The following is a 19,221-nucleotide window of genomic DNA, read 5'->3' on the forward strand; positions in this document are numbered from 1 at the left end:
AAATCCTCTCTCTCCTCTTTGCAAAATCTCCATGTTGCCCCCTCCTTTCCCTATTCACCATTACACAGGTGGACAGAGCCAGGCACAACCTTGCAGCCTGGACCTCACATGTTCGGGGCACTTTACAGTCTACAGGACACCTTTAAAAAAGACATTTTATAGAACCACGGTTGAGTACCGGTTCTAGACTCAGGCTACTTTCCTGGCTTTACCACTTGGTAGCTACATAAACTTGGTCTAGTTACTTAACATCTCTATGCCTCAATTTCCTCATCTGTCATAGGGAAGTAACAAAGAACATATCTCAGAGAGGTATCATGAGGATTAGCTGAGATAATCCATACAAAGCATCCAGGACACCGCCTGGTATTTAATAAGTGCTAAATAAAAGTTAGCTAAGAACAATGTCATCATATATAGACATTACAATAACCCCATTGAGAGGTTGACCAGGGATGATGCTGACAAGGCAACTGAGGCTTTGAGAACTGAGCAACTTCCCTGAAGTTACAAAGACTGTGAGGAGTAGAGCCAAAACTGGAAACAACCTGACCCAGAGCCCTCTGTGCTTTCTACTACCCTTCACCATTACCACAAACATATCTAGGCTTCCAAGGCCCTGCTCTTCCTGTAGGCCACACTGCCTTCAAAAATTCAAAAGAGCTCAGATCTAAAAATAGCCTCACAACTCACTAACCACATAGGTATCAATAGTCCCCTAACTTCTTGGAATCTGTTTATTTTCCTATGAAATGGAAATAATATCTGCCATATCTACGTCAGTATCATGAGGTTCAAAAAAGCTAAAGCACATACAGGTACCTTGTAGGCCAGGTGTGGTGGCTCATGCCTGTAATCCCAACACTTTGGGAGGCTGAGGCCGGTGGCTCACTTGAGACCAGGAGTTCAAGACCAGCCTGGCCGACATGGTGAAACCCCATCTCTACTAAAAATACAAAAATGAGCTGGGTGTGGTGGCGCATGCCTATAATCCCAGCTACTTGAGAGACTTTAGGCATGAGAATCGCTTGAAGCCAGGAGGTGAAGGTTGCAGTGAGCCAAGTTTGCACCACTGCACTCCAACCAGGGCAACAGACTGGGACTCAAAAAAAAAGTACCTTGTAAAAAGTACAGAAATTATAGAAGTGCAAAGAATTACCTGACATGATACTAAATGGTAAAATGGTATATACATCTACACAATAAATATTATAAGAAATTATAGACAGGAGAGAGGTGAACTAGAAAGAAAGGCAGTACCTAAGCATGCCTTGAATTATGGGGATTTTAAAAAATATGTGGAAAGGCCTACAAAGCCCTGTAAGTTGTGAACACAGTATGAACAGAGGCAGAAATAACTTTGCTTGACTAGCGAATAGTAAAGAACACTAGCTTAGCTGAAGTAACGAATTCTAGATGAGTTATTCCATCAAACTATAAGCCTTTTGAAGCATATCCCACACCTTTTCCTACTTATGATCAAAAGCCAGTAAGTAGCTCATGGTCAAATATTTATCGAATAAATAAACATCTTAACATTGCAATGTACTGGGAGGTAACTGTGGGTAGGCAAGGAGTTTAACATCAGGCCGACACAGATGGACTTGATCCAGGAACAACAGGAAGGCAGTCTTGTTCCTGAGCAGGAGACTGCACAGTGAAAACTATTTTAGGAAGATCAAACTGATGACACCTGCAGGATGGAGTGCAGGCAGGAGCAACCTGGCAAAGACAGGAATAACAGCAAGGAGGCTGCTGCAATATTTCACACAGGGTAAGGAAGGTTTGAACCAGGATCAGGAGGAGAAGAAAGACGCCAATTCAGAGACAGTACCAAAAAAGCCCTGAGAAGGCCCTATAATAGATCAAACATGAGGAAAGAGGCAGCAGGCCTACATGGGCTCTGGAGACAGATCTGAATACACCTTTGGTTCTCCTCTGAGCAAGATATTTAACTTCCTGAGTCCCGGTTACCTCAACTGCAAAAAGGAAGAAATAATGTTACCTCACAAGGACATTTTGAAGATTAAATAAGATTTAAGTAAAGCATTTAGCACAATGTCTGTGTGCTCAACAAATGGTAGATAACATCTTCATTCATTATTTTAAGGGACTATCCATGATGACTTGCGCACAGTAGGAACTCAAATGCTGCAAGGATAAATGGATGGGTCAATGAATGCATGAATAAGTAAATGAATAAATAAACTCAGGAGTTTTCAAGAATGAGAAATGCAGTAATTGAAACATTAACAGAACTGAAAAAATGGGAGGGGAAACAACATGTTAGGAGAGAGAAAATGCGTCCTGTTCCTAGGGCCTTCTCTGGGGAAAACTTAATTGTATACACGAATACATGTACTTCACTATCTCCTTCAAAAATGAACCTGTGATGTAGCCAAAACAGATTCCATTCTCTCCATTCCACAGATGATAGAACCGTGTCTCAGAAGTCAAATGACTTGCCCAAGTCTCACAGCCAAAAAACGGCAGCGGGGCACATCTGAATATCTCTACAGGTAGGTGCTCCTTCCACAGCATTACTGGGCCCAGGCCCATATCCCATAGAACAATCCTGGGTTAATGTTATCCCAGCCAGGGAGGAGACAGACACCTCTTGGATTTCTAATCCATTTTCCTCTCCAATGATATTAAATACCACTAAAATATCTAGAAAAATGAGAAGAGAGGAGGGGAAAAATCTCTGATAAATAAGCTGCCAATAGTCTTAGAGAAATTTCAGGAAATTACAGGAAAATAAGATTTTGGAGAATGAAAAAGGAGAAAGTGAGGAGGAAAAGCCTCTTTTCCATCTCTACCATTTCTCCCGTCTGAACCATTTCTGCCTCGCTTTTACTGGCACCCCAGCATCCTTTGATACCTTGATCTCCTCTTGTCTCACCTTATCAAACCTTGATCCTGGGCTAACCCAACTGTCTGCTTTCCCTGCTTTCCCACTCCTAGAGGAGCTTGTCCGAAACCCAGGCAGTCTGACAGCAAGGCAAAACTATACATCTCTGAAAGCACTAGTAAGGAAGAGATAAGCGTGGACCTAAGTCCTTCAGGAGTCAGAAAGGAAAAGGTCTGCTTACTGAGTGGTAAATGGAGGCTGGGAGACTGGAAGCTTGGAAAGCTGGATTCCAGATATTCACAGGACCCTAGAAGACAACATGCACAGAGCTTTTTGTTCCTAGGTCCTACTCAGTATCTGCCTTACAGATTTCATAGATAAGGCCTGCACACTCAACGGACTTCCTTCCCTTCTCCAGCTCCTCATTACCCTAAAAAAAGTCTACAAACCCACTCCCACTCTGAATGCAGCTCTACTCCATCTCAAAATGTCCCCTTTCCCCAGAAATATCCAGTGACTTCCAGGCCCACCTCCAAGGGCCCAGACCTCTAAGAGTCAAGAAGAAAAGCTATGCTATACGCTTCACTTATCTTCAATATAGGAACTTCTGCAGGAAGGCAAGAGGCACTCAGCCCTGCACTCAAGAACCTCAATCCTCTCAGTATCAGAAGTCCTACTTAGGCTGTTTGAAGTTCCTGATGATTCCTCCCCCTGAATCAACCAGCAAGTTCCTGGCACTAGGACCCTGTAGACAGGGAACTCTGAGCCTGCGCTCTAAAGAGAGAGATGCACCATTTCACAACTTCAGCAAAAGCCAAAGCAGCCAACAAAGCCACAGCCCCATCGGCTGTACTGGGCTCTGCCTTTTGGGCAGCTCGCCGGCCACTCCCCAAAAGCAGAGCATTCCATCCTTTCTCTTTTTAAACCCACGTCATCATCTGATCATAATGGAAATCAATCTCCTCAAACCACCATGCAAAGGCGTATCCATGGCAACCTCAAAAGGAAGGACACAGAGATGATGCTTCAGTGGCTGCAGCAGGAAAAGGTAAGTCCGTTTCTCTTCCATCCACGCCATCCCATCACTCTCTCCTTTCACTCAAGTCAGGTATACAGCTTACCTACAAATTGTATCTGTCACACAAACTGAGAAAACACATAAGGTGAGTTAATAATCATTATGTTATTATATAAGGTTTTAGATCTGCCTAGTCTCTCTGCCAAGAAAAAAATTATCCTTTTCTAGGCGATTGGAACAGGGACAAGGTCTTTCTTCTTATTCACCTCTCAGATGACACAATCTCAGCCCACAATACCTGACAAATCACTATCAGTCACTTGTCTTTCCAGTCAGGATGCTGGAAAAATCACTCAAGAATATCCGAGTTTCCCTATGTAGTTGTCAAAAGCTGACAGCAACATTGATCCCACTGTCCTGCCCCCTCCATGCCACCATCATGCCCACAAACTGGCATGGTAAGATTCCCTCCTTAGCAACCCTAGACTCTAGGCTCTCAAGGTCCAGAAACTGGGAGTTGGGATTAAATTTCTGTCTTCTCTGATGCCTCAGGAAAAGGAATCCATTTCTGCAGAGGTAAGAGATTCATCAAATACAAGTGCTACTGATCCTCTATGCCTCAATTTCCTCTTCTGGAAGAAAGGGATAATAACAATAACTTTCTAACAGGATTGTTGTAAAAATCACATGAGAATGCCTGAAAAGCACTTAGGACAGTGCCTCGTATAAAGCACTCAATAAATGTCAGCCATTATTATTATGAGAAAGATGAAGGCGAGGCTTATAGTGTAGGATTTCACTTCAGAGGGTACTCAACACTCTTGGAGCTTATTTCAATTCCACTGTCTTCCTCTTTCCTCTTAACAGGTGTTTCAAACTTCCTTTACCATTTTCAAGTCCTTACTCCCACCCAAGCCAACACCAGCATCCCCACCTCTCAGCAGATAACCTTGCTGAAAAAGAAAACTGGCCCTATTAGGTAAGAATTTCTTTGCAAATTTAGATATATCTGCATGCATATGTCATTATCTCTTTCTTCCTAAATTCCTTCCTTTCTTCCAACATTCCTCTTTAAAGAAAATGGTATCTCCTTCTTTTCAGGGCCCACTCCTTCCCCTCTCCTCTGAGGACCTGATTTAGCAATCGTCTTTTCTCTTGTGTCTTCATTGCACCCTCTCTACTGGATCTTACATGGCATCAGAAAACCCATAAACAAGACTCTTCCATTCTAGGAAAAACAAGTCCCTGCTACCTCCTCCACAAGCTGCCACCATTCTGTATTCTTCCTTTCTCTGCTGAACTACTCAAAGTGAGTACACATTCTCTATCTTCACTTCCCATCTACTTCTCGATCCATTGCTATCTGGCTCCATCCCTACCACTCCACTGAAGCTGCTCACACTTTATTTTTTATTTTTTTTTTTTTTTTTTACTTTTTTTTTTTATTATACTTTAGGGTTTTAGGGTACATGTGCACAATGTGCAGGTTTGTTACATATGTATCCATGTGCCATGTTGATTTCCTGCACCCATTAACTCGTCATTTAGCATTAGGTGTATCTCCTAATGCTGTCCCTCCCCCCTCCCCCCGCTGCTCACACTTTAAAAGAGTCCTGGTGACCCCAATGTTCTACACAACCTCAAGGTGCATTTCCCAAGCTCATCCTAATTTGACCTCCCCTGTAGCAACTGAGATTGTCAATCCTTTTCCTGGAATTTTCTCCTTTCTAGCTTCCTGGGCAACATTCTCTCCTACCCTTGCACGTCAATCCTTCTCATCTCCTCTGTCATTATTTTCAGCCTTCTATAAGCGTGGCTGGGAGACCTCAGCCATTCCCACTTCAACTACCACTCATACTTACTGCCCCTAGACAGAAGCTCTTCTGAACTTCAGACTCATATCTGTCTGCTAACTGCCACAGAGCCTTCAAGTTCAATATGACCCAAAACACACTTGGTATCTCCCCCACCAAAAAAAAAAAAAAACAAAAAAAGTTCCTCTTCTATATTCTCTCTTTGCTATTGGCACCACCATCCACTCAAAATAGAAAACTGAGTCATCCGCAACAACTCCCTCTGTTGTTCTCAACAACCAATTTAGTCATTATGTCTGGTTAATTCTGTTTCTCCAATATCTCTCAGATTCATCCTGTCCTCTCTATCCCCACTGACCTAATCCTTAGCTCAGCCCTAAACCATGTCTATGATATTACAAGAGTCTCCTGATGTCCCTGAACCAGGTTCTTCCCCTTCAGTCTATTTCCACATTTAGCTTCCCAAAATACAATCATGTCATCTTCCTGCCTAAAAGTCTCCAGTGGCTTCTCTGCCCACAAAATGAAATCTTTTTAGCACTGCACTACAGGCCATTAACAACCTGGCCTTGACCAAGCACGGTGGCTACACCTGTAATCCTAGCACTCTGAGAGCCCAAGGCGGGCAGATCACTTGAGGCCAGGAGTTTGAGACCTGGCCTGGCCAACATGGTGAAACCCTGTCTCTACTAAAAATACAAAAATTAGCTGGGCATGGTGGTGCATGCCTATAGTCCCAGTTACTCAGGAGGCTGAGTAGTCCCAGCTGTAGTAGCTATAGTCCCAACTACTCAGGAGGTTGCAGTGAGCCAAAATCGCACCACCACACTCCAGCCCGGCTGACAGAGCAAGACTCAATCTCAAAAACAAAACAAAACAAAACTGGCCTCAAACTGGCACAGCAGCCTGCAGACCCACCTATACTCAGGAGGCTGAGGGGGATCACTTGAGGCCAGGAGTTCAAGGCTGTAGTGCGTGATGATCTTGCCTGTGAATAGCCACTGCACTCCAGCCTGGGCAGCATAGTGATACCCCATCTCTAAACAACAAAACAAAATAAAACAATGTGGCTTCATTATGAATCTGGTCACATCAATCACCAAAGTTTTCTTTTATTCCAGCCACTTGGATCTATCTGCCTTTTTCCTTTATGCATCTGCAAATATTACAAATGTCACCAGGACAATTCTTCCTCCTCATCCTTCAAGGTTCAGCCCAATTCTCGCCTCTTTCCTAAAGACTCTCCTGGCTTCTCCGTGTGGAGCTAATCATTCCCTCCTCTGCACTCACAGAGCACTTGAGACATATCTCCCTTTCAATACCACATTCTATTTAAAATATCATCTCTTACTCTACTATGAATTTCTCCAGGACAGAGGATTGTATCCATCTCAGTATCTAAGCACTCGACATAGGGCTTTGCACAGAGAAGGTATTCAATGTTGAATAGATGCCTGTACCAACATCACACTCAGGATATAAATTGGCTCTGACAGCTTTCCCTGAGAGTAGCTCCACTCTTGAAGACCACCACCATTGGGGAAATCACCACTCGTGCACATATACATACACACACACATCTCTCCCCCAGTCCTCAGTAAACATGGCTCTTTCCACTCCAGATAGAAGCCTAAGAAACTAAAAGTGCAGGAACAGCCCTAGGTCCTGGGGAATTCGGTAGTGACACTAAATCTCAATCTCGTATACTTCCAGGGTAAAAGAACCACAGAGACAGCTCTAGCTGAGGTGCAAATCTCCTGGGAAACAGCATTAGGAAGGATTTGGGGCAGCAAGGGCCCATGCTCTGCTGTAGTGAAGCCCTTGGGGAGGCCAGACTAAATAGCTAACCTGTCCCTTGACCACATTCAACTAACATCAGCCTGAATTTCAAAAGGAAAATGATACAAAGCCAAAGTCAGAGTCTCCAGGATGGCAAGGACCTTAATATAGATATGAATCTGGCAATATTCCAGCTCTTACCTCTTCAGGGGACACTGAGGACCGAGTTCCTATTTTCCTTGGTATGGGACGGATAGCCCAAGTGCCCCCAGTATCACCTAGTAGCTGTAGACAGGCCAAGTAACCTGGGAATCATCTACAATCCCTCTCAACCTATAACTCCAAGTAGCTGCTAGCAATGATAGAGCTGGCAGAGTAAAACCTAGAATGGCAGTTGTCAATGGTATTATGATTCACCCAACTACTCTGACTCCTAACAATTTCTTCTCCTTTGTACCCTCATGGTCAGTCAGGCCCCACTTATCAATCGTCCTTAGTACTGCCTCCTGCATCTTTCCTTTCTCCTCCATTATCACTATCACTACTTCAGTCTGCCATGTAATAGCTTTGAAAATTAAGGCAAATCATTTACCCTCTTTGGTGCATCATCTACAAAACAGCATAACAGCTGCTCTGCCTACCTCGTAGGAATATTAGATCAAATGAGATCATGCCTGCGAAAAGTTCTGTAAAGTGTCACACATAAATATAAGGCATTATTATTATCAACCTAAATTCTCTAATATGGCTAATGTGAAGCCTATCCAGCTCCCTGTCTCCCCCTCCTTCCCTAGTTACAACCACCTATACATCACATTAAAGCACATACATCTGCTAAAATACTGCTTTGTCCCTACACCCATCTGCCAGACATCTTTCATTGATAATCTCATTTCTTACTGTAATCAAACAACCCTGGATTCAACAGATGCAGTCCCATCTCTGCACCACTGTCAGCTGCTTAAGATACTTTTCTAGTCTTGCAAGCCACACCCATCCTTCAAAGTCCAGCCAAAGCCCCACTACACTCCACACAGAACAAAGACAAGTTTAAGAAAGGGATTTCTTAAACATAATGGAAGAATTAAATACAATTCCGCTTAGAAAAATCATAGTAGGCACAGCTGTCATCTAACACTTGGAGTCAACTTTTTAGGAAGACAGGTAACACTTTTTTTGTTTGATTGTTAAGAGATAATCTAGGACCAACAGCATGGAAGTTGCAGAGATGTATTTCAGCAACATGAAGAACTTCCTTCTTGAGCTATTCCAAGAATAAAATGGGATGCCCTATATGTAGATAATTCCCCATTATTTTAAATGTTCAAGCCAAGCTGCAAAATTTGCCAAATTGGCAAGAATATTTTAGATAGAATTCAACACTACAGGGATAACTCGACTAGACTCACAGAATTTTAAATCTGAAAGAAATATTTGAGATCTTGTAGTCCAGACTCCTGTCTTATAGGCCTGGACAGATAAAGTGACTCTCTCAAGGCAGCACATCTGTTCTGGAAAACATGGTCTCTAACTTTCAATCCAGTGATCTACATTTTTGCTACTCAGTTGTGTTCCATGGGCCAGCAGCATTAGCATCACCTGGGAACTTGTTAGAAATGCAGAACCAATCAGGATCTGTACTATAACGAGATCTCATTACATGTGCACGCCATTAAAACTCAAAACGCACTGACCCATACTGCCCCTTCTAAATCCTGAATTTCTAATTCTGGAACTCCAATTCCCAAACGGTTCCACATGTTAGCCAGAGGCATCACCCAAGAATAACAGTATATCCTAGTAAAATTTTCGAAATTCTACAAACCATACCCCCAGTTGGAGATTCATGGTAAATATTCTTAGCATATTAAAGGCTCTGCAATATTCTGTAGTAAAGTTTAACCACGAATTTTCCAACAGCTTTTGAAAACAAAATGCTTTTTTAAAAATAAAGTTATCATTATCTCTTTTAACATCTCATAGCTTACTTAGGCTTTGGCAATACATTAAGTAAAGGACGTCAATCTCTACCTCCTAGCTCTTCGCCTCTCGGTACTTTTAAGTATACCTGAGTAGCCAGTGGTCAACATGGGTTTGCTGCTCTCCTCACTGCAATAAATGTGGGTAAGTTTTCAAATCCCTGCCTCTAAAACAGCAGAGATCCTTATCTGTGTGATTTAGCTGTGGTTCTGTCTAAAGACAAGGGATGCGCAAGATGACCTCAAGGATCATCCTGCCAGCTAAGGCGGACCCCAGGAGTAGGATCACACACACAAGCCCTATCCAGACTCCCATGCTGTGAGTCCTTTACGATTTTACTCCCCGTTTGACACGAATTTCTCAACCATGTGCCCACAGGAAACCTGTAGCTCAGTATGGATTCAGGGGCGCCTCAGACGCTCGCAGGAACGGAGGGGAGACCCTTGCAGTTCTGGAGGAACTCTAAGGCGCAGTCACTCTGATCCCAAGAGGACACTGCTAGGCTGGAGAGCTGAGGTGGGTCAGACCGGCCTCGGGGCAAACGCTCGGGCGGAGCCCCCAGACCCCGGCAAGCGCCCACCCCTGCTCCAGCCCATCCCTGCCAGTCCCCGCCCCGCACACCGGACTCGGTCCCCAGCCCACCGCCGGCAACCTCACGAACACTTAGGGGGCCGGCGGAGCAGACGGTTGGCAGGGTCGCGTCTCCGTACCTGCACTGTCAGGGGCTCCGCGCCCAGCTCCAGCCCCACCGACGACCGACGCCCAGGACCCTGCGGGTCCGGCCCCGCCCTCCCCGCCCTCGTGGGCTGCCCGACTCGCCGCCAGACCCTTCCAGGACCTCCCAGAACCCTTCGGCCCGGAGGCCCAGAGGCGTTCTGGGTCCAGTGAACGCTCTTTTCCCGCAGTTTCGCCCTGACTGAAAACTGCGCGCCGACCGCAGCCGGGATTACATCAATCAGGCACAAAGCTGGACACCTGGGACAGGATAAGCGCACGCGCACTGTGCCTGGGAAGCCTATTAGGACCATAAGAAATCGGCGTGTCGTGGCGAGTGCCCTCTTTCGGCAGAGGGGAGAAAGCGCAGAAGGTCTGGAGGACTCATTTGCAAGTGTTAAACTGCTAATTAAAACAATAGCGATAAACAATATCTCCTCCATTAGCCTGGGGGAGAACATTAAATTTTGCTGCTACTCAGTTGTTACCTGTCATATGGGGATACAGGCATTCTTATGCGCTTATGATGGGAATGTAAAATACAAATTTACATAATGGCATTTTAAAATTTTAGACATCGGTTCAAATTCTTTTTTTTCTTTTTTTAAGACAAGGTCTCGCTCTGTTGCCTAGACTGGAGTGCGGTAGCACGCACAATCATGGCTCATTGCAGCCTTGACTTCTCAGGCTCAGGCGATCCTCCCACCTCTCAGCCTCCCTAGTAGCTGGGTCTGCAGGCGCGCACCACCATGCCCTTTTAATTTTCGTTTTTTTTGGAAAGACGGGGTTTCACAATGTTGCCCAGACTGGTCTCGAACCCCTGGGCTCAAGCTATCCAACAGCTTTGGCCTCCCAAAGTGCTGGAATTACAGACATGAGCCACCGCACCTGCCTAGGTTCAAATTCTAACTGCAATTTACTAGCTGTGTGAAATCTAGAGTTAGTTATTTACCCTCTCTGTGCCTCTGTTTTCTTATTTGTTAAAGTGAGAATGTTAATGATGGTACCTATCTCATTATGTTGCTAGAAGGATTAAGTTAATCCATGTAAAGAGCCAGAAATATAACTATTGTAATGTTATATTTATTTCAGTTAATCTCAGATTTAAAACAAACTGAAAAATTCATAAAGTTGATGTGAGAGGCAGTAAGCAGTAGAAGGGACGCATTGAGTATCCCCTTTATTACTCCCCCCTTTTCCCTATTTCACCTTCTAAATATGTATAATTATTATTTTGAATAGATAATACGTTTACATGGTTCAAAAATCAGAACACTATTTTAGAATATACACAGAGAAACCTCCCTTCAACCCTGGTTCCCATCGACTCCATCCCCCTTGCCTGCTACAGGTAACGCTTGTTATTAGTGTCTTCTTGTTTATCTTTTCAGTGTTTTGTGCAAATATAAGCTCATATGAATATATAGTCTTACTCCTCTCATTTCTTATGCCAAATGTAGTGTGCTAGATACACTTGGCATAAGTTCTCTTCACTTAACCTATCCTGAAAATCTTTCTAAATAAATAAATTAGAGATCTTCCTCATTTGTTTTTCAGCTGCTTAGTACTCTATTGCATGGATACACATAATTTATTAACCGGTTTCTTCTAGTTACATACTTTATTTCCAGTCGTTTAGTATTACAATGTTGCAATGAATCACTTTGAACATAATGACATTCCATATGTGAGCAGGCATATCTGTAGGATACATCTTGGTCAAATAATAAATGTATCTATAATTTTAGTAGAAATGTCTTCCATCTCCTTCAATTAAAGAAAAATAAATATAAAAGTAAATATAAAGACTTTAAAAGATACTGCATATACATATTTTTAATTGTGGTAAAGCATACATAACATGAAATTTACCATTTTAACCATGTTTAAGTTCAGCGGCACTCAGAACATTCACATTGTTGTGCAATCATCACCACTATCCATCTCCAGAACTTTTTCACCTTTCCGTACCAAAAACAAACAAGTAAGCAAACAAAACCCTTTGTGCCCATTGAACACTAGCTCACCATTCTCCACTTTCCCCAGCCCCTGGTAATCACTATCCTACTTTCTGTCTCTATGAATTCCATTGTTCTAGGTACCTCATACAAGTAGAACCATATAATATGTGTCCTTTTGTGTCTGGCTTATTTCACTTAGCATAGTGTCTTCAAGGTTTATCCATGTTGTAGCATGGCGAAAATGTATTCCATTATATGGATATGCTATATTTTCTTTTATCTATTCCTTCCATCAAAGGACATTTGGGTTGTTTCCGCCAGTCAAAAGACAAAACTTCAACAAATTGGATTTAAAGATCTCTTTGGCTTTCATTAGTGATTCAAGAATTGGACAGCATCCCAACTAAAGATTTAGACAGGAATACCACTGGGCATGGCAGAACAGTCGAATTTCATAAAGTAACTTAAGTAGAAACAAGGAAACAGCCTAATTTTTATTTTTTATTTTTATTTATTTATATTGAGATAGGGTCTTGCTCTGTCACCAAGGCTGGAGTACAATCACAGCTCACTGCAGTCTCAATCTCCTGGCTCAATTAATCCTCCCACCTCTGCCTCCCGAGTAGCTAGGACTACAGGCACACAACACTGTCCCTGGTAATTTTGTATTTTTTGTAGAGACAAGGTTTTGCCATGTTGCTCGGGCTACCCTCAAACTCCTGGGCTCAAGTGATCTTCCCACCTCAGCCTCTCAAAGTACTGGGATTGCAGGCATGAGCCACCATACCTGGCCAGCATAACTTTTTAAAAATCAAATTGGTTAACACCAGGCTACTTCAGGTTATTTTCCTTATAAGGGTTAAAGCAGAAGGGATTTCCTTATCAAGCCGGTTAAAAACTGGCCTGTTTGGGGATTTGGCTATAATCTCTCTTCTGATTTCTCAGAAAATCAGATAAACAATTTAACTTTGGTTTGGTGACATGGAACTTTAGTTGAATAACTCCATTTCCATTTGGTCTGTTGGAGTCTAATGCAGGAGCTCCGTCCAAATCAATGGAGTCCCATCAATTTTACTTAACACACCTTTTAGCCATTGCAAATACGTGTGCACATATTTTTTAGAAACAAGTGCATTTCTCACTTATTCCATACCCAAGATTCCTACCCAAATCAACTCTTGATGCCAGTTTCTTATGTGCTGTTCCAGAATTAGGCTCTGAACACAAGCATTTTAAATGCAAATTGCAGCTTCCTATAAAACATTGTTCTGAATCTTGCTTTTATCCCCATTGGACAATGATATGGTTTGGCTCTGTGTCCCCACCCAAATCTCACCTTGAATTGTAATCCCCATAATCCCCATGTGTCAAGGGTAGGATGAGGTGGAAGTAATTGGATCATGGAAGCAGTTTTCCCCATGCTATTCTAGTGATAGTGAGTGAGTTTTCACAAGATCTCATGGTTTTATAAGCATCTGGTATTACTCCTGCTTGCACTCACTCCATCCTGCCGCCCTGTGAAGAAGGTGCTTGCTTCTCCTTTGCCTTCTGCCATGATTGTAAGTTTCCTGAGGCCTCCCCCACAATGTGGAACTGTGAGTCAATTAAACCTCTCTCCTTTATAAATCACCCATTATATTAGTCTGTTCTCACACTGCTAATAATGACATACCCAAGACTGGGTAATTTATAAAGGAAAGAGGTTTAATGGACTCACACTTCCTCATGGCTGGGGAGGCCTCACGATCATGGTGGAAGGTGAAGGAAGATCAAAGTCATGTGTTACATGGCAGCAGGCAAGAGAGGGTGTGTAGGAGAACTTCCCTTTATAAAACCATCAGATCAGGCCGTGCATGGTGGCTCACACCTGCAATCCCAGCACTTTGGGAGGCCGAGGCAGGCGGATCAAAAGGTCAATAAATCGATAACATCCTGGCTAACATGGTGAAACCCCGTCTCTAAAAAAAAAAAAAAAAAAATTAGCTGGGCGTGGTGGTGCCCACCTGTAGTCCTAGCTACTCGGGAGGCTGAGACAGGAGACTCGCTTGAACCTGGGAGGCAGAGGTTGCAGTGAGCCAAGATCATGCCACTGCACTCTAGCCTGGCAACAGAGAGAGACTCCATCTCAGAAAAAAAAAAAAAATCAGATCTCATGAGACTTATTCACTATCATGAGAAGAGCATGAAAAAGACCTGCCCACGTGATTCAGTTACCTCACACTGGGTCCCTCCCATGACACATGGGAATTATGGGAGCTACAGTTCAAGATGAGATTTGGGTGGGGACAGAGAAGAACCATATCATTCCACTCTTGGCCCCTCCCACATCTGATGTTCTCACATTTCAAAACCAATCATGCCTTCCCAACAGTCCCCCAAAGTCTTAACTCATTTCAGCATTAACTCAAAAAGTCCACAGGCCAAAGTCTTATCTGAGACAAGGCAAGTTCCTTCCACCTATGAGCCTGTAAAATCAAAAGCAAGTTAGTTACTTCCTAGATACAATGCGGGTACAGGCATTGGGTAAATACCTCCATTCCAAATGGGACAAATTGGACAAAATGAAGGGACTACAGGCCCCATGCAAGTACAAAATCCAGTGGAGCAGTCAAATTTTCAAGCTGCGAAATGATCTCCTTCAACTTCATGTCTCACATCCAGGACATGCTGATGCGAGAGATGGGCACCCATGACCTTGGATAGCTATTCCCCTGTGGCCTTGCAGGGTGCAGCCACCTCCTGGCTGTTTTCACAGGCTGGTTGAGTGTCTGTGGCTTTGCCAGGCACATGGTGCAAGCTGTTGGTGGATCTACAATTCTGGGGTCTGGAGGATGGTGGCCCTCTTCTCACACCTCCACTAGGCAGTGCCCCAGTGGGGAGTCTGTGTGGGAGCTCCAATCCCATATTTTCCTTCTGCACTGCCCTAGTAGAGGTTTTCCATGAGGGTCCCACTCCTGCAGCAAACTTCTGTCTGGACATTCAGGTATTTCCATATATCCTCTGAAATCTAGGTAGAGGTTCCCAAACCTCAATTCTTGACCTCTGTGCACCTGCAGGCTCAATACCACATGGAAGCTGCCAAGGCTTGGGGCTTCCACCCTCTGAAGCAATGGGCTAAGCTGTACCTTGGCCCCTTTTAGCCACAGCTGGAAAGGCTGGAACTCAGGGCACTAAGTCCCTAGGCTGCATGCAGCAGGGGGGGTCTGGGCCTAGCCCATGAAACCATTTTTTCCTCTTCGGCTTCCTGGCCTGTGATGGGGGATGCTGCTGTGAAGGTCTCTGACATGCCCTGGAGACATTTTCCCCATTGTCTTGTTGACTAACTTTTGGTTCCTCATTACTTATGCAAATTCCTCCAGCTGGCTTGAATTTCTCTTCTGCTTCTTTTTTAAGTATAAGTTCCAATTCTAAACCATATCTTTGTGAATATATAAAACTGAATGCTTTAACAGCACCCAAGACACCTCTTGAACTCTTTGCTGCTTGGAAACTTCTTCCACAAGATGCCCTGAATCATCTCTCTCAAGTTCAAAGTTCCACAAATCCCTAGGGCAGGGCACAATGCTGCCAGTCTGTTTGCACAGCAAGAGTGATCTTTACTCCAGTTCCCAAAAAGTACCTCATCTCCATCTGAGACCACCTCAGCCTGGACTTTATTGTCCATATCACTATCAGCATTTTGGTCAAAGCCATTCAACAAGTCTCTAGGAAGTTTCAAACTTTCCCACATCTTCCTGTCTTCTGAGCCCTCCAGGTTTCTAGGAAGTTCCAAACTTTCCCACACTGCCCTGTCTTCTTCTGAGCCCTCCAAACTGTTCCAACCTCTGCCTGTTACCTAGCTCCAAAGTCACTTCCACGTTTTCAGGTATCTTTACAGAAGTGCCCCACTACCTAGTACCAATTTACTGTATTAGTCTGTTCTAACACTGCTAATAAAGACATACCGAAGACTGGGTGATTTATAAAGGAAAGAGGTTTAATTGACTCCTAGTTCCACATGGCTGGAGAGACATCACAATCATGACAGAAGGTGAAGGAAGAACAAAGTCACATCTTACATAGTGGCAGGCAAGAGAGGGTGTGTAGGGGAATTCCCCTTTATAAAACCATCAGTTCTCATGAGACTTATTCACTATCAGGAGAACAGCATGGAAAAGACCTGCCCCCATTATTCAATTACCCCCCCACTGGGTCCCTCCCATGACATGTGGGAATTATGGGAGCTACAATTCAAGATGAGATTTGGGTGGAGACACAGCCAAACCATATCACCGAGTTTCAGGTATTTCTTCATAGCAGTGTGAGAACGGACTAATACAGACAATATATCTTAGAAGTTGTCCATATTAGTACATACTGATCTGCCATGAAATAAAATACAGTTGGCCCTCTCTAGCTGTGAGTTCAACCATCCTTGGACTGAAAATATTAGGGGAAAAATAGATGGTTGTGTCCATAGTGAACATGTACAGACTTTTGTCCTTGTCATTATTCCCTAAACAATACAGTATAACAAGTATTTACATTGTATTAGGTATTATACATAACCTGAGATTATTTAAAGAAACAGTTCCCAACCTCTTTGGCACCAGGGACGTGTTTTGGAGAAGACAATTTTTCCACAGACTGGGTTGGGCAAATGGTTTTGGGATGATTCAAGTGCATTACACTTATTGAGTACTTGATTTCTATTATTATTACATTGTAATGTATAATAAGATAATTATACAGCTCAGCATAATGTAGAATCAGTGGGAGCCCTGAGCTTGTTTTCCTGCAACAAGACAGTCCCATCTGGGGGTGATGGGAGACAGTGACAGATCATCAGGAATTAGAATCTCATAAAGAATAAGCAACCTAGATCCCTTGCATGTGCAGTTCACAGTAGGGTTCGTGCTCCTATAAGAAACTGATACTGATGATGATCTGACAAAAAAACTGAAGTGTATGATAGAATGTGTGTAGGTTATATATAAACACTATACCATTCCATGGATTTTGGTATCCAAGGGGTGTCCTGGAACCAATCCCCGATGGATACACAGCAACTACTGAATGTATCTCCTTCTGAGTGACTTTAACATTTAACCTGTGTGCTGAGTTTTTACTTGACATCAGGAGTTCAAGACCAGCCTGCCCAACATGGTGAAACCCTGTCTCTACTAAAAATACAAAAAAAATTAGCCAGGCATGGTGGCGCACACCTGTAATCCCAGCTACTTGGGAGGCCAAGGCAGGAGAATCACTTGAGCCCAGGAGGCGGAGGTTGCACAGTGAGCAGAGATCATGCCATTGCACTCCAACTTGGGTGACAGAGTGAGACTCTGTCTTGACAAACAAAAAAAACTGTGTGTTAAGTTTTTTGTATAAAGCTGCCAGGCCTCAGGTGGGATGGGGGTAGTGATTCAGGAAAGACCCAAATGTTTCTCAGCATCATGAAAGGGATCCTACTGAATCGTAAGGACAGGACATGCTAATAGGAGAAATATTGATTTTTTTTTACATTTGATTAGGCTGAGTGGTCTTCAAGGAAAATTAATATTGTCTTTGTCCTGTGTTTTTCTTCATAGGTGCTGTTGTAAGAGACCCAGCCTGCCTTTGGCTTCCTCCAGTGGGGAACCTGAACAAGGACCCCCAAACTCCTGTTCACATAACTAGAGCCCTTCCCCCCAGCCTGTGATGCTGAACAGAGAAGAACATCTGTGCTCACCTGGGTGGAATCCTAGGCATTATAGAATGTGGGGAAGAATCCATGGGAGAATCCTCCCCCTGAGGAAAGGGATGCTGTTTTTCAGGAGAAGGTGGGTTTTCAGACTGAAAAGCTTGGAGACGGGAATCAATAGAGAGCAAATCAAAGGTGACAAAGCCACGGGGGAGGACATGTGTGGGAGAGAGAAGCATCTAGATTAGCTATACCAGCACTGCCCAATAGACATAAATATAAATTTTAAAATTGTTTTTAGTTGAGAAATAGGTTAACAAATTTTAAAGAAAATTTCTGGAGAAAACTTGATTTTTAAAGGCAGGGTCTTGCTCTGCCACCCAAGCTAGAGTGTAGTGGCGCTATCATGGCTCACTGCAGCCTCAACCTCCCTGGCTCAAGTGATCCTCCTACATCAGCCTCCAGAATAGCTGAGAGACCAAAGGCCACCGTTTCTGGCTGTTTTTAAAATTGTTTTGGAAAGACAGAGTCTCACTATGTTGTCCAGACTGATCTTGAACTCTTGAGCTCAAATGATCCTCCTGCCTTGGCCTTCCAAAGTGCTGAGATTACATGTGCGAGCCAAAATAAAATTTTATATTAGCCAGCCACACATATAATTTTAAATTTTTTAGTAGCGACAATTTGTAAAAGTTAAAAAAAAAAGGTGAAATTAATTTTTTTTTCTTTGAGACAGGGTCTTGTTCTGTTGCCCGGGCTGGGGTACAATGGCATGATCTCAGCTCACTGCAACCTCCACCTCCCAGGCTCAAGCGATCCTCCCACTGCAGCTTCCTAAGTAGCTGGGACTGCACGCATATGCCACCATGCCTGGCTAATTTTTATATTTTTTGTAGAGATGGGTTTTTGCCATGTTGCCCAGCCTGGTGAAATTAATTTTAACAACATATTTTATTTTACCCAGAATATTCAAAATATTATCATTTCAACATGTAATCAATACAAAAATAAGGCATTTTACATTCTCTTTTTTTGCACTGTCTTTAGAATGCAATCTGTATTTTGCATTTGTAGTACATCTCTATTCAGATGCTAAGTTTTTATGGGACATCCTTGATCTGGTTTAGACTGCATGAAATTTACAATTGAAAAAGTAGATTTATTTATTTATTTATTTATTTATTCATTCATTCATGTCAGAGATAAGGTCTTTCTATGTTGGACAGGCTGGTCTTGCATTCCTGGCTCAAATGATCCTCTTGCCTTGGCTTCTCAAAGCTGAGATTACAGGCCTGAGCCACCAGGCTCAGCCTGAAAAAGTAGATTCAGGTATGCAACTTATTTCAGACATTTTAATATGTTTTCCAATAACTGAACTGAATATTTAAATGTATACATTTTTAAACATAAAATTAATTAAAAATTAAAATTAAAATTCCATT

At 43.1% G+C, this 19,221-nt stretch overlaps 1 protein-coding gene and 1 long non-coding RNA gene across 6 annotated transcripts in view; one reads left to right on the plus strand and one right to left on the minus strand.

Annotated features, from left to right (window-relative positions):
- The window catches only part of DCTN1 (dynactin subunit 1), a 31,022-nt gene extending 20,324 nt beyond the window's left edge, over window positions 1-10,698 (minus strand). For 4 of the 5 annotated variants that reach the window (XM_004090424.3, XM_030828307.1, XM_030828305.1 and 1 more), the window contains exon 1: window positions 10,153-10,697. In XM_004090424.3, coding sequence (XP_004090472.2) covers window positions 10,153-10,617 — 465 coding nt within the window. In that variant the 5' untranslated portion in view covers window positions 10,618-10,697. Of the gene's footprint in view, window positions 1-10,152 lie in introns of all 5 variants that reach the window. The other variant, XM_030828304.1, reaches the window with a different exon arrangement.
- Window positions 3,635-10,440, plus strand: LOC100585953. The gene is made up of 6 exons (XR_004033407.1): window positions 3,635-3,899; window positions 4,737-4,848; window positions 4,971-5,178; window positions 9,501-9,586; window positions 9,821-9,958; window positions 10,348-10,440. It is a non-coding gene; the product is annotated as an uncharacterized LOC100585953 (long non-coding RNA).
- Window positions 10,699-19,221: the final 8,523 nt, after the last annotated feature.

This window comes from Nomascus leucogenys, chromosome 14 (assembly GCF_006542625.1).
Source record: "Nomascus leucogenys isolate Asia chromosome 14, Asia_NLE_v1, whole genome shotgun sequence".
NCBI lineage: Eukaryota > Metazoa > Chordata > Mammalia > Primates > Hylobatidae > Nomascus > Nomascus leucogenys.